Source organism: Myotis yumanensis, unplaced genomic scaffold, assembly GCF_028538775.1.
Source record: "Myotis yumanensis isolate MYYU_CA2020_CCGP unplaced genomic scaffold, mMyoYum1.0.hap1 SCAF_7, whole genome shotgun sequence".
Classification (NCBI taxonomy): Eukaryota; Metazoa; Chordata; class Mammalia; order Chiroptera; family Vespertilionidae; genus Myotis; species Myotis yumanensis.
In genome coordinates, this window is record NW_027223758.1 from 82,949,542 (window position 1) to 82,963,900 (window position 14,359).

Sequence of the window (14,359 nt, forward strand, 5' to 3'; positions counted from 1 at the left end):
AGTGTCTGTCCAGATGACCCTCTTCTCCCTGAAAACTGGCCCTTCTCTCACCTCACAGGGTTCCCCAGGTTATTAAGGAACCCAACTCACTGACCATAGTTGATTGGATCAAAAGTAGATAAATGACTCAAGCTAGACTAGCCAAGAATTTTCTACATGTTGCTAGGCCTGACGGTCATATAAATATAGATCATGTATGACCATCTTCTGTCATCTGCAAGAAGATAAAGCATATAGCCCCAGAAGATAGATAAATATTGAAGAAACTAGAGGCCCAGTGCATGAAAATTTGTGCACTGTGGGGGGGTGGGGTGAGTGTCCCTCAGCCTGGCTTGCCCCCTCTCACAGTCTGGGAGCCCTCAGGGGATGTCCTACTAATGCAGTCTAGCCTCCCTCTGTGGGAGGCAACCAGGCCAATCAGGGGAAGGCACCACCCCCATCACCCCACCACTGCTGCCGCTGCCAGCACCGGGGCTACCTGCCCTCGGCCCTCATAGACCCTGTGGCTTTGTCTGGAAGGACGTCTGGCTGTCCAGTCTAATTAGCATATTATGCTTTTATTATTATAGATAATTCATTTCCAATGGTTTCAGTCTTTCATGAGGTCTGGCTATAGTGTTTTCTCTGCTTTTAAGACCCATGACATATCCTTGTATCCTTATAATAAACGACATTTTCAGCTTAAGTTAGTTTTAGTTCGTTTTCTTTACTTGCAATAGAAAATGTCCTAACTAATAAAAGTTACCACCCTGCTCCTTTCAGCAGGCATCACTAATCAATCACAGGAGTCTTCCTAGTAAGCCTCAGAATCCTTCATCTGACGATCATCACCAGGTGAGCCAAGTTCATAGATAAGATAAAGATCTACTGGTAAAAACAAACCCTACAAACTATTGGCTAGCCCAATGTCTATGAGAGGAAGTGATTCATTCTGACAGAGACTTCTGAGCACGAACTTGAACACTGGCTGTGATTTTACCAGGCTGAGATGAATAGGATGCACTTCAGGTGCGAGGGATGACAAGGGCATCTCTGTGGGTCGGCCATTGCATGGGGGATGAATCCAATGCACACCTTCGTGTCTTCCTAATCACATATTAGTATGCTGTCTCTGGGTCTCAGAATACTGTTTTGTCACTGTTGTTTAGGATGCTCTAGAAAGATCTGCTCAGAAAAGGGATACTAACCAAAGCCAAAGTCGGCCTCAGCCAGGGCCAGAATGCTGTTCTCCCACTTCTTCTCAGTTGCCTATGAGACCTGGAGAAGCCTGGCTTTGTCCCCAGTGAACCCTCTAGTGAATCTTGAACTTTGACTATCCCTCCATGTGGATTCTGATTCCTACTCTCTGTGGTCCATGTGTTGGAAGAAAGGATTCCACATCTACTTCCAGGGTGAACCTTATGACCAGGCACGAGCCAATCAGTGAGTTCCATGCTCTGACGACAGGGAATGGTTCAGGGATGGGCACAGCCAATCAGGCTAATCCTAAGTCTTGGTCTTTAACAATCTGCAAGAGGTCTTCTCTTTTTCTACTGGACTTGGACAGGTAAGGCTGTGAGGCTGTCCCTATTGCTGCCATCTTGCCACCTGAGAACAAGGTCAATTTATGTGGGAAGAAGCCAGGAGACAAAGATACCCGCATCCTGTGTTTGTTGAGCCTGGGTGCAGGGGTGTGGGAATCTGCGCCTAGCCCAGATCATTGCCTTACCTAGCCAATTCAAATTCTGGCTCACGTTAGCCAGCTTGAATTGGGTCTTCTCTCATTGGCATAAAAGTTCTATTACCCTCTGTCTTAGTTACCTCATCAATAAAATGGGATTAACAATAGCTATCCTTCACATTCCTGCTGTCAGGCATGACTGAGTGCCTAGAAATGCTTTATTAATTACCAAACAGGCCCTAGGGGTAAGTGATAACACCACTCTGATAAGTGGTTTTGAAGTATGTCATATCATCTTTCACACAAGTTATCCCAGCACAATGCCTGGCACAGAATCAATAGTTAATAAATAATAATCAAGTGTTGAAAGCTGTTGAAAGAACACACCTCAATGTCTTGCCATTGAGCCTGTGGGCTTCCCAATCTCTCTGGATGAGGTGAAGCCAGCCCAAGGAGGTCCCATCCTGTGGATGACATGTAATGAACTTCCACTCTCACAATCGCTTTAAACTTTGTGACTACCCAGCACACCCTGTGCCCCATACACACCTTTCACCTCCCCCGCCCTCCCCCCGCCCCCCCCATCCCCGCCAGGCCTACCTGTCTACCAGGAGACTGACAGATCCAGCCAAGGGACCGGGCAAGTTTGAGGACTAAGTGTGATTCCTGAAAATGAACTGGCAGGGTGCAGCCCCACCAACCCCTCTTGCTTGCTGGGGCTGGGGAGGTTGCCAGGTAGTTCCAGCTGGTTCGGAGTAGGCCCCTCTATAAGAAGCCTGGGTATCACCCCAGCCTGGTGGCTCAGTTGGTTGGAGCATCTTCCCAGACACCAAAAGGTGGCAGATTCCATTCTTGGTCAGGGCACATACCTAGGTTTCAGGTTTGATCCCCAGTGGGGTGTGTATGGGAGGCAACCAATCGATGTTTCTCTTTCACGTCAATGCCTCTCTCTCTCTCTCTCTCTCTCCCTCCCTCCCTCCCTCCCTCCCTCTCTCCCCCCTTGCTTTCTCTCTAAAATCAATAAACATATCCTCAAGTGAGGATTTAAAAAAGAAGCAGCAGCAGCAGCAGCTTGGTTATCACCCTCCAATCTCAGACAGCTGGCAGCGGGTCCCCTCCCACCAGGACAAGTACAAGGGCCCTGTTAATGGCCTCAGTTGTCCAAATATCATTCATCACTTAAGACAGGCCTAATAAAAGGCTAAAGGTGCCCCACTTCCCTACTTCCTTCTGAACACGAGTGTGTGTCTCCTTTAAGCCACTGCGGGCCGCCTTCTCAGGTTCCTCCTCCGAGGCCCAAGCCCAGAGTCACTGGTGGGATGGGGCACTCGCGCCCCCATTTCTTTGGCGACAGCAAGCTATTGGTTGCGCTTCCCTTCGCTCCCATCAGCAACCCCTCATTCTAGACATTCGGTTCGGGGGAGTTGGACGCACTCTCCCAGGCTTTTTCCATCAAACGCTCCCTTTTACTTTTCCTCCGTCGTCAGCACATTAGGATGGCAAATAATTTTCTTGGAGGCAGCGATTCTACAGTTCAGCCTGCGTGCTTGACAATTAACTAAATAAACTGCTTGGGGTCACTTGGAGTAACAATTCACAGACTTCCCTGTGACAGGCAGAAGTTAAACCCCTCGGAGTGCGGGGCCTCCCCGTGGGGCTGGTTCTGCCGGAGAGAAATTCTAGGCGTCTTATTATTCACCCTCTCCCTTCCCTCTCTCTTTCTGACCTTAAGAGTACTCTTAACCTTCCTCCTCCAGCTTGCTAATGGGGAAATAAATCTTGGGAGAGTATCTTAAATTCTTTTTTATCACAGACTGTATCACCGAGATAATAAGACCAGCCTTCAGAGTAACCATTAAGCCACAGAAGGTGTGGTCATCATTTATGATTTTTTAGCCTTAATTGCTAGACAGACACTTTAAGTGGGAAGTCTGTCTAATGAGCCCAGTCATTAAAACATCAAAAACTGTTATCTGGGGTTTCTATTTTAGTTAGACATTACATTATTTTAATAAGGGGGCTGCATTTCTTGTCACAGGGTTTGGTAATGGAGACTGAAGCAACCCCCCGGGGGCTGGGGGAGGGAGCGGGGAGGCAGGCCCGCCTTTGGAAAACAAGGTTGCAAATCAAGCCAGAGACCTGGAAGGGGGATGCAGATGAGCAAATGTGGGGACCTGAGCAGGAGCAGGGCCCTGTCCGTGGGACAGTGGGGGACTGGAAGGGCCGTGCTAGCCTGGGGCAGGTCGTGGGGTGGTCTGGCCTTACTGTACATCATTCAGGAGCTTGCTGACCTGTTGCCACCCCTTTGTGCCCAGGTCCCTGGATTCCTCCTTGCTGCCTCGGGAAGGAGGCAGCCTGCAGGCCCAGCCCAGCTCCTCCTCCCCAGTCTCTACCCATCACCAGAGCCCCATTTCCCCCTCCCCTGGCCTCCGAAGTCAGGCGGGCTCACAGCTGCCTCTGCAGCACGGGTTCCACACTGGCCCTTCTCACACTGAAGCTCAAGATTCTGACAATCACTGCCGGCTACGTGTTATTGCTCTGGACCAGTAGGGTCCAGTAGAAATGTAATGTGAGCCGCATGTGTAATTTTAAATTTTCTAGTAGCAACATTTAAACAAGTAAAAAGAAACAGGTAGATTTAATTTTAACAACATATTTTTTTATTTAAACCAGTCTATCCAAAATATTATCATTTCAACGTGTAATCAGTATTTTTAAAATGGTTATTGAGCTATTTCACATTCTTTTTTTCATCGTAAGTCTTACATGGACGGCACAGCTCAATTTGGACTAGCCATAGTTCGAGTGCTCCACGGCCACATGTGGGTATGGCTATGTTCTGGATGGAACAGGTATACGCTTTGGTTTTCCAAGTAGCTAACTGTTACCGAGCACTTATTCTATGCCAGGCACTCTTCTAAGCAATGTGCATGTATTAATTCATTTACCACAACAACCTCATCAAGCAGATGCTACTGTTATGCCCATTTTACAGGTGAGGAAACTGAGGCAGAGAGGTTATGTAACTTGTTCTAAGTCTCAGAGCTTGTGAGTGCTACTCCCAAATGGGGCACAATGTAGCTATGGGCTCAGCATATATTTGATGCCTAATTCATCTGATCCCTAGAAGACCTGGCACAGCTGGCTCGCTGGCTTTGGGACTAATACCCTAGTCATGACACCAACTGCCTGTCTAGAGGCCTGTGTGTTAGTTCCTCCTCAAATAGGAAACTTGCCAACAAGTAGTCTTTACTTTGGGGGAAAAAATCAAGAGGTTAGCTAGGAAAAGATAGCCTTTAAAAAACAACTTCTTAAAAACACTTCTGACACTGACAACTTCTGACATTGAAGCATCGAAAAACATCCTAAAATTCACTGCCAAGCAGTAAGAGAGCAAAAGATAGCAGTCAACCGTTTCCCCAGCTACTACTATCGCAACATCAAAACGATAGACATTCACTGTAAAGGCACCACATACTCTAGCCTAGTAGATGCTCAGTAAATGCTGGCTGAAAGAATTACCAACGTAGGCTGCTCAGAGAAAGTGACAGGGCTTGATAGAAGCAGTAATCCATGGTAATGACTTTACCCCAGCACAACCGAGAATGGTTACCAAAACCAGGGAAATAGGCTATAGTGGTTGGCAAACTGCGGCTCGCGAGCCACATGTGGCTCTTTGGCCCCTTGAGTGTGGCTCTTCCACAAAATACCGTCTCTTCCACAAAATACCGACTTCTGCACATGGGCCACAAAGTTTCAGTCGCACTGTACGTGCGTGCCCGCACGTGGTATTTTGTGGAAGAGCCACACTGAAGGGGCCAAAGAGCCGCATGTGGCTCGCGAGCCGCGGTTTGCCGACCACGGGTAGGATGACCCAAGCGGACAGGTTCGCATGCAAGGAGAGCAAGGTCTCTGGTGGAGGAGGAAGGCAGGAGGGGAGAAAACGTGATGACTCATGGCTACACTGCGTTTGTGTCGCACACGGTCAATCATCCTCACTAGATCTACCCAAACACACATAAAAAGGGGCAAGCGGGGGAGGAATGCCGGCCTTTCAAATAGGTGGGTGTAATCCAGAGCAACACTGTTTGTCTTTACATCACAATCAATTCAACTGATTAAAGTTATAAAGAAGGGATGCAGGAAAGGCAAATATAAGACAGGAAAACCCTGGTTGTAGGTACATATAGTAGAAGAAAATGCTGAGGGTCATAGTGGCTCACAGACCAGTTTACGGCTTCCAAAGGTCAGATAAGCACATTCCCAGAAAGAGATGAGAGGGCAGGTCTAATCCCACCAGGAAACAACAAAGATGTCACAGCAAACAGGATCATGGATTACGGAGTTGAGAGAAGAGAAGGCTGGCGTTAGTGACGGCCTGCTGGGATGCCAAGGATTCTGACCTAGAGCAACAGGCACAGGGCCCAGGGGAGAGGGTCACACCAGCCAGTTTGAATCCAGCTCAAGCAACTCTCTTTACCTTCCAGAGCCTTGCTTACTTTTCTGTAAAATAGGGATAGTGACAGCTGCCTTGGCAAGTTGTAGAAACTGGTAAAAATATATTTAAAGTAGAGCTATCCAATGGCCAAGCTATTCTATTCCTGGGTATTTACACAAAAGAAGTGAAAACATTTGTCCACCTAAAATCCTGTACATGAATATTCATAGCAGCCTTTTATTATTCATAAAAGCCCAAAAGTGGAAGCAACCCAAAGGCCCATCAACTGCTGACTGAATAACAAGATGCGGTAGGTCCATACAGTGGAATATTATTTGGCGATAAAAAGGAACGAAGTACTGACAGCGGCTACAACATGCACGAGCCCTGAAAACACCATGCTAAGTGGGCAGAGCCAGTCACCAAGGAACATGGATATTATGATTCCATTTTTGTGAAAAAATGGGCAAATGTGCAGAGACAGAAAGTAGGTTAGTGGTTGCGAGGGGCTGTAGGGGGAATGCGCAGTGAGTGCTAATCGGTATGGGGTTTCTTTTCCAGGTGATGAATATATCCTAAAAAATAACGGTGGTGATAGTGATGATTACACAACTAGGTGAATATACTAAAACTTTGAGTTGTACAATTTTAAGGGGTGAATTGCATAGGATGTGAATTATAATTCAAAAAAGACATAATTATATATAAAATCCAGCCAGTGGCTGCCATATAAAAAGCATATAGAAGGTACCTGGCCATTGTCAGTTGTAACAGAAGATCCTTTCTCCTTATTTGCTGGGAGGATGCAAGAGGAGCAAGCAACCTGGGCACCTAAATGCCCGCCTAAGCCAGTCTCCCAACAGGTAGTGGCTTCAGGTTTCCCTGGGTGGCCCATTCCCAAGTGGGACGTGAAGGGGCCCAGAGAACAAAGAGTCAGCCCAGCAGGGCGTGGGTACCTTGTGCAATGCCAAGGCACACCTGCAGTGCCTCCCAGACCCTGGGCAGGCCAGCCCTGCAGCAACCGGCGGCTGCTGGGTGTGGGGCTTATATAAGAGGAGCCCACACCCAGCCGCCACAGGAGAATTTGGCCTTGACCTCTGCTAAAGCCACACTTCCCTAGTGCTTGCCTTGGCTGGTAACACATTGATAAATGCCTTGGCAGCTCTGCAGGAGATGTGTTTCAACAGGGCGGCTCGCCTGCATAGGGCTAAACCGGGACCAGAGTGTTGGCAAAGGCTGTAGGCTCCCATCACCTTCATTTCTGTCCCCTCTTCAGAAGACAAGCCCTCCCTTCCAGCCCCAATTCTGCTGACCTGGGAAGAGTCTGGAATGGAACTTAGGATATGGGCAACCTTGGCTCCCGTGCCCATGGCAGACCTTCCATAGCAAAGTGACCGCAGGCCATGGGAGGTGGGGCTGAGCGCCCATCTCCGTCACCCTGCACGCGAAGCCTTCGCTACAAAGCCAGGAGCCTGGCGAAGCATCTTAATGCTTAGCAGAGGCACTGCTGCTCTCGGGGGCAACAACTTTGGGGCCTTGCAGGAAGACACTTGGTGTCCATGGTCCTGGCCCCCTTATTACTAGTAGTGCCCCCCAGTGGTTCAGCCCCAAATAAGACCCCTACCCACTTTCCAAATGCCCTGAGGAGACACTGCTCCAGGGCCCGGGGGTAGGAAGTAGTGTTTCGGTGAGCTCCAACGGGGCCGCCAGCACTGACCAGTGGTGTGATGATAGAAAAACAACCAGTTTTCCAGAAAAAATTCTCCCATGATGCCGATTTTAAGGATGGCTGCACTGAACAACTAACTGGGTTGTGGGCTCAATCCTCAGTAGGGGGCATGCAGGAGGCCACCAATCCATGATTCTCTCTCATCATTGTTGTTTCTATCTCTCTCCCTGCCTCTCTGAAATCAATAAAAAATATATTTTAAAAAAGAAAAATGAAGAGTATTTCACTGAACAGCAATGCTGCTGAGTTAATGCCAGGTGAGCACAGGGCCGGAAACTCCCTGCTCCTCACACTCCACCCAGACTTGGTGGCAGGCCCTGCCCCACACTGTAAGGGGCTGAAGGACCGGCTCAGCCCTCCTAGCCTTTCCCGCCTGCAGCTCCTTCATCCCCAGGTGGTAGACTTCCTGCTGCCCCTGGCCAGGGGAACTTGCATTTCCAAAAGTGACAACAAAAGGAAGAGGGCAAAGAATCCCAGACCTGGGCACGAGCTGACCAGGCAGCTCTGCAAGACCAACATAGCAGACAGGGCAGCTGGCACAAGAAACAAGAGGTGTGAACCCTGTTACAATGAGGGAGGGCTAGGGAAGGAGAGGAGGTGGTGCAAGCAAGAAACTCAGAGGGAAGCAGGAAGGGTGGGTGGGTGGGAAGAGATCAACCAAGGAACTTGTATGCATATGTACATAACCCATGGACACAGACAATAGGATGGTGAAGGCCTGGGGCGGGCTAGAAAGGGTTAATGGGGCGGGGGGGGGGGGGCGGGGGGGGGGGAGGAGGCTGTGATACTTTCAACAATAAAGAAAAAGGAACCCTTAAGGAAAAATGTATTGAGACTGTTCCCAGATTGGGGCAGGGAGAGGGGCAGGAGGTCCCTGGTGCGGGGTGGGGTGGGGGGGTGTAATGGATTTGTTCACTATCTTGATTGTACTGTTGCTTTCACCTGCAAACCTACCAAACTGTGTATCTTTAAACACACGCAATTGATTGTGTGTCAATTATACCTCACTAAAGCTGCAAAGCATCCTCCAGGCACACTGGGAAACTGGACTTGAGTATTTGGCTGGACACAGGGACCCAGCAGCTTGGAGCAAGCTGGTCCTGGCCTTAGGAAGAACCAGGAAAAGGGTACCTGGGGAAGGGAGGGAGATGAGGTGGGATGATGGGTCTTCTCTTGCTGCCCACCTCCAAACCGCCTGGATTGCAGGGGCCCCTGAGGGGCGAAGGGAGGAGGAGAGGAAATGGTTATATAAGCAGGCTCAGCAAGCGTCAGACTGCCCAGAATTGTGGAGTGAGGATGAAGGTGATATAATTGGAATCAGAGCTTTAGCCGAACCAGGAAACAAGAGGAGATTTAAATACCAGGATGCAAAGTTTACCAAAGGGATAGGATAGAGGGAGGGAGGAGAGAGGAGGGAGGAGGAAGGAGGGAGGAGAGTAGAGAATGTGGGGAGGGAGCTTTGCAGAGAAGGGTGGAGGAAGGGTCAGGACTGAGGAGGAAGGGGGAGGGAGGGCTGAGGAGGAGGGAGGAGGGTTTGGAGCAGGGAAAGGGGTGGGGAAGGGCAGAGCAGGGGGAAGCAGGAAGAGGAGGAGGAAGAGGGAGGGAGGAGGGCTGAGAAGGCAGGAAAGGCGCTGACACAGCAGGGCCAGGAGAAGTTCACACAGTGGGCTCCTGAGAAGATGCCTGGAGGTCACCAACACCTTCCAGGCAGCCAGGATGGAAAGGGGAGGTGTTTCTGGAAATAAGCCCAGCTTGGGTGGAGGCTGGAGAGAACCCTGGTCCTTGACCTGGCCTGCAGTGCTTGTGGGGGGGGCGCATCTCAGAACTGCACTGACAGGGACCCTGCCTGCACAGCCGTCCCTGAGCCCCTGGGGGATGCTTTTCACATGAGGACTGAGTCTAGGGCAGCTCCCGCGCCCCCCCCCCCCCCCGCCCCCCAACTCCAGCAGGAGCTTGGCTCTAGCGCCCAGTAAAGTGAAGGGCACGTTGCCTGGAGCCCGTGCTACCTAGAAAGTGCCTGCAGAACTGGACGGTAAAGCGGATTTCCTTAGCCCCCATCCTCCCTTGCTCTCAACAAAAATCTGGAGGCTCCTGGGGTTTGATTTTATGCCTAGACAAATGTCACCTCTTCCTCCTCCCCTCAGGAAGTAAAACCTTCCCCCAAATATTTATCAGAACACAATATTGACAAACAATGACATTTGACCATTAGAAAGTCATTCCTTTGAGCCCATCTGAGGCTAGGAGCCTGAATGAAGTAAGTAACTTGCTCATGGTCACAGGTGTCTGACTCCACAGCCTGGGCCCTTTCCAGCTGAGGGGAGCAGTGGGGTGCCCTTAGGGCGAAGCACCCAGAAACAGCAGCAGCAGGCTGATGTGGGGGGATTGTAAGGTCCAGGGGCTGGGATTTTCTCATGCAGGGGAAACCTAGAGCAGGGAGGTGGGAAATAAGAAATGGACAGAGGAACCTTGCAGGAGGGAGATTTCAGCGCAAGGAGGCTCGCCTGGCGGAGCAGGTCCAGGGGGCCAAGACACACACAAGGAGGTGCCGCACAGACCTCCAGGCTCATGTAGCCTAAGGACCCCCTTTTACAGTCAAGGCAACTGAAGCTCCAAGGGAAGGACTTGTCCACCGTGGGTCTGGGACAGAGGGGCCAGAACACAGGTTCCCGACTCGCTGCCCAGCTCTCTCTTCTCTGTGTCAGGGCTCAGCACGCATCGCACCACCAAGTCAGAGGACCTGGGGCAAGACCAGGAATGTGAGCACGAAGGTCAGCAGCACCAAAACGAGGGAGCGCCCTCAAGAGATGCCAGAATGAACCCCAGGCCGATGCTGGGAAACCGAGGCACGGAGTTTTGCACGTGCCCTCGGGTGATCTCATGGGCAAAGCAGCCTGGCTCAGAGATCTGTAGGCAGGGCCTTCGGGGCTTGGCCGGGGCCTCCCTCCCCTTTGTCCTGCTCCACCTTCTCCGTTCTCACTGAGGCTGGACTTGCTCCTTGCCACGGGTCAGGAAATGACCAGAGCTGTTAAATGTCCCTGAAATGCTGTGTAAAACACGGGGAGAGGGGAGCCCTGGGTGGGGGTGGGAGGGACAGTGAGCTATATAGACAAAGCCCTGGCAGGAGCTATTCCTCAGAAGGCTCTGGAGTGGGGAGACTTCCCAGAGGTGAAAAGCTTGGAGGGAAAGACCACACTTCCCAGTATTGGGTGGGGGGAGGGAGAGTGGTCCCAGCAATAGCCTTGGGGCCCTGCCGGAACCGGCCAGAGGTAGCAGTCAGAATGGATGGCCAGGGAGACCAAGGACATGCCAACGCCTGCAGCCCCTGAGTAGAGGGGCCCCAGCCAGCCAGCCCTGTCTCACCCTTGGTTTCCCAATCCTAGCCGCCTGCAGAGCCCCTTCCCTTCCTAGAATTGGAAACACCCACAAGTTACTTCCACCATTAAAAATGATGCTTATGCCCGGATGGTGTTGCTCAATGGGCTTGAATCTGGGCTTGTTTTCTCTTCTGAGCTGTGCGGGGGGCTGGGGACACAGGTATGAGTTAGGCACAGTCTTGGCCTCGGGTGGGAGTGGGGGTGGCAGACAGACCAAGAGCATCGACCCCTGCACAAGAGGTCTCTGGTTCAATTCCCAGTCAGGACACATGCCCAGGTTGTGGGCTCATCCCTAGTAGGGGACGTGCAGGAAGCAGCTAATTAATGTTTCTGTCTCACTGATGTTTCTATCCCTCTCCCTCTCCCTTCCTCTCTCTGAAATCAGTACAAATATATATTTTTAAAAGTATGCTTGTGAACAGTTTATAACTAGAAAATGCTCATGAAGATGAGTGAAAAAGCAGGATGCAAAATTGTAAACCATATAATCACTGTGTTGCAACACACACCACACACACACACACACCATGCATGGAAAGGGAGGAAGAGGGATACAGCCAAATGATGAACGAGGCAGGGCCTGGGATGAGAGATGTGCTATGTGGAGGAGCAGGAGAAGGACTGTAGCTGTATATTTTCTAGATGCTCTATACTGAGCATGCATTACTGCTATAATGGACACAAATGCATGTTATTTATGAGAAGGAGAAAATATACTAAATTTTCAAAAAAAAAAAAAAGAGGCACTTTCTTGTGCAGATAGTAACTCACCCGCAAGCAGCTACCCTGTCCACACTTTTCTACCTTATCCCCAGATTCAAGGAACGTGGTTGCCTCCTATTCCCCAGATATGGTGCTGAAGAGGCATAGACCACTCAGCCCAAAGGGAACCGCAGGCTGGAGGGATGGCCCCATTTCACAGAGTAGGAGACTGAGGCACAGAGAGGTTAGTGGGAGAAACCATGGATCCTTAATATAAACTCAGTGATCATTTCCATTTACTGCTTTATTGCATTTATCATCACCACCACCACCACCACCACCACCACCACCATCATATCATCATCATCATCATCCACGGGCACAGTACTATTGTCCCACTTTTTGTGTCTCTCACACACAGTCTTTGGGGTCCCTCACAGTCCCCTACCACACTGCTTGGAGGGTGGACGCCTTGTGACCTCCTCGACCACATAGTATCTGCTGTCCACACCCCGTCTGCCCTGTCCACTCACCTGGTTTGAAGAGCGGAGCTTTAAAAGCCCTTGGTTGCTGGCACCTCTATGCAGCCTGCAATGTGTTTCTAAGAGGCATGCTCTTTAGGGAGCTAATTACCCAATTAGTGCATCTAGAGGAAGGCTTAAGTTATGAGGCTGCTAATAATGCAAAAACCCATGAAACAATTGTGCGAGGCAGCTCCTTGCTGTCAGGCTTGTTGTCTACGTCAAATTATTAATTACGGTTTTTAATCACTCCTTTTCCTGTCAGAACCCCTGAGGTTTAATTCTCTGCACCGTTTGGCCTTCCTAGAATACACGGCTCTGAATGTCTTCCTTCTCCAAGGCGACAGGGAGAATGGCTCCATCTAGCCAAGCGGCTTTCCCTTCTGCTCAGATCCTAGAGCACCTGCAGCGATCAGCCAGGCTGCGGAGGCCGGGCCACTGTGCCAGCGGCCCGCTGTCCTGTGGAGGGCGTGCTTGGACAGGAGGACCCACGGAGGGGCTCCAGGTTGCGGGTGGGGGAGAGTGCCTAGATCCGGGGGCAGGGGGAGCTGCACAGCACAGCGTTAGCAATCTGATGGGCTGTCAGGTAGAAGAGAAAGAGTCTGATTCTGTTACTCCGTGGACAGAAGGATCCATGAGTACATTGTGTGGAGGTTTGATTGGGTTTCCTAGAATGACTTTCTGAGAATTAGAGCTATGCCAAGGATGGTGTGAGCTGCCTGGGGGGCAAACCAGCCTCCGGTTGCTGGATCCCCAACCTTTGAGGTGCAAAAAGACTCCCCCTGTTTTGTGCTGCTTTCCCCCCTAACCTGATTGTAGGTATCTTGGTCTGTCTGCCACCCCCACTCCCACCCGAGGCCAAGACTGTGCCTAACTCATACCTGTGTCCCCAGCCCCCCTCACAGCTCCCAGGACAGGTGTTCAATGATCGTTGGTAGCTTTGAGTCAGAATAGAAAACAAGCCCAGATTCAACAAATCATAAATCATTTTGTATCTCAACACAGATACAAAATGGAATATCCGGATTGGGGAAATGTCAGTGGGGATTTATTTCTCATGCTTTAATTTTTTTCCCTAAGGAGTAGAATGAATTCATGCAATATTTGTGAAATTAACAATGAATTTAAAAATTAAAAACGTGGGGGGGGGGCCATAGGGGGAGAAAAGAGGGACATCTGTAATAATCTCAACAATAAAGATTAAAAAAATTAAAAATGCAATATGAAACTTCAAAAGAGTCATTAGAAGGCTCCCCAGCCCCACACCCCTTTTCTAAATACTTGGTAATCCAAGGTGAGCCACTACCCAGGACTGTTCCGGTCCTGTCGCAGTTGTGCAGGGGAGGAGGCGAGGGGAGCAGAGGAGAGGCCTGGGGATGGTGGGCCAGCAGGAAGGGGACACAGGGAGGCCTGTCCCGTTTAACCTTAGAAGTGACAGATGATAAGGTGGCTGCAGAGGCAGCTTGGCCACAGCAGTGGCCCTGAACCTTCTTATGAATGGGTGCTGTGCCCATGCATTTTTAAAGACAAACTTTGTCAACACAGAAAAAAATACACACACAGAGAGAGAGAGAGACAGAGAGAGAGAGAAACTCAGACATAGCCAGTCAATAAAAAAGAGGGGAAACACAAATGCACAATTTTTTTGTAGGCAAGTTAGTAATTTGGGACCCTGAAAAGATTATGTACGTTGTCTCTGAGCCAGGAATCCCACTTATTATTTATCCTAGTAGTTAAATGTGTATGATGGTTTTATTACCTACTATTAATCTCAGTATTGTTGTGCCATGGAAAAAATTTAAAAATGTCCAATGAAAATATTAAACGAAAAAGGTTGAATAAAGTATAAGCATATCTATAATAATAAAAGCGTAATATGCTAATTAGACTGGACAGCTGAATGACCTTCCGGACGTTCTTCTGGTCGACCTT

General features: G+C 49.8%; 1 protein-coding gene across 3 annotated transcripts in view; it reads right to left on the bottom strand.

Moving 5' to 3' along the window:
* ZBTB7C (zinc finger and BTB domain containing 7C) overlaps positions 1–14,359 on the bottom strand; it is a 281,771-nt gene that overhangs the window by 51,635 nt on the left and 215,777 nt on the right. Inside the window, exon 1 of one of the 3 annotated variants that reach the window (XM_070421119.1) lies at positions 6,850–6,898. The exons of the other annotated variants lie outside the window; for them this stretch is intronic. Within the exon in view, the coding sequence (XP_070277220.1) occupies positions 6,850–6,857 (8 nt within the window). The 5' untranslated portion in view covers positions 6,858–6,898. Of the gene's footprint in view, positions 1–6,849; positions 6,899–14,359 lie in introns of those variants that run through there. 3 annotated transcript variants of the gene reach the window in all.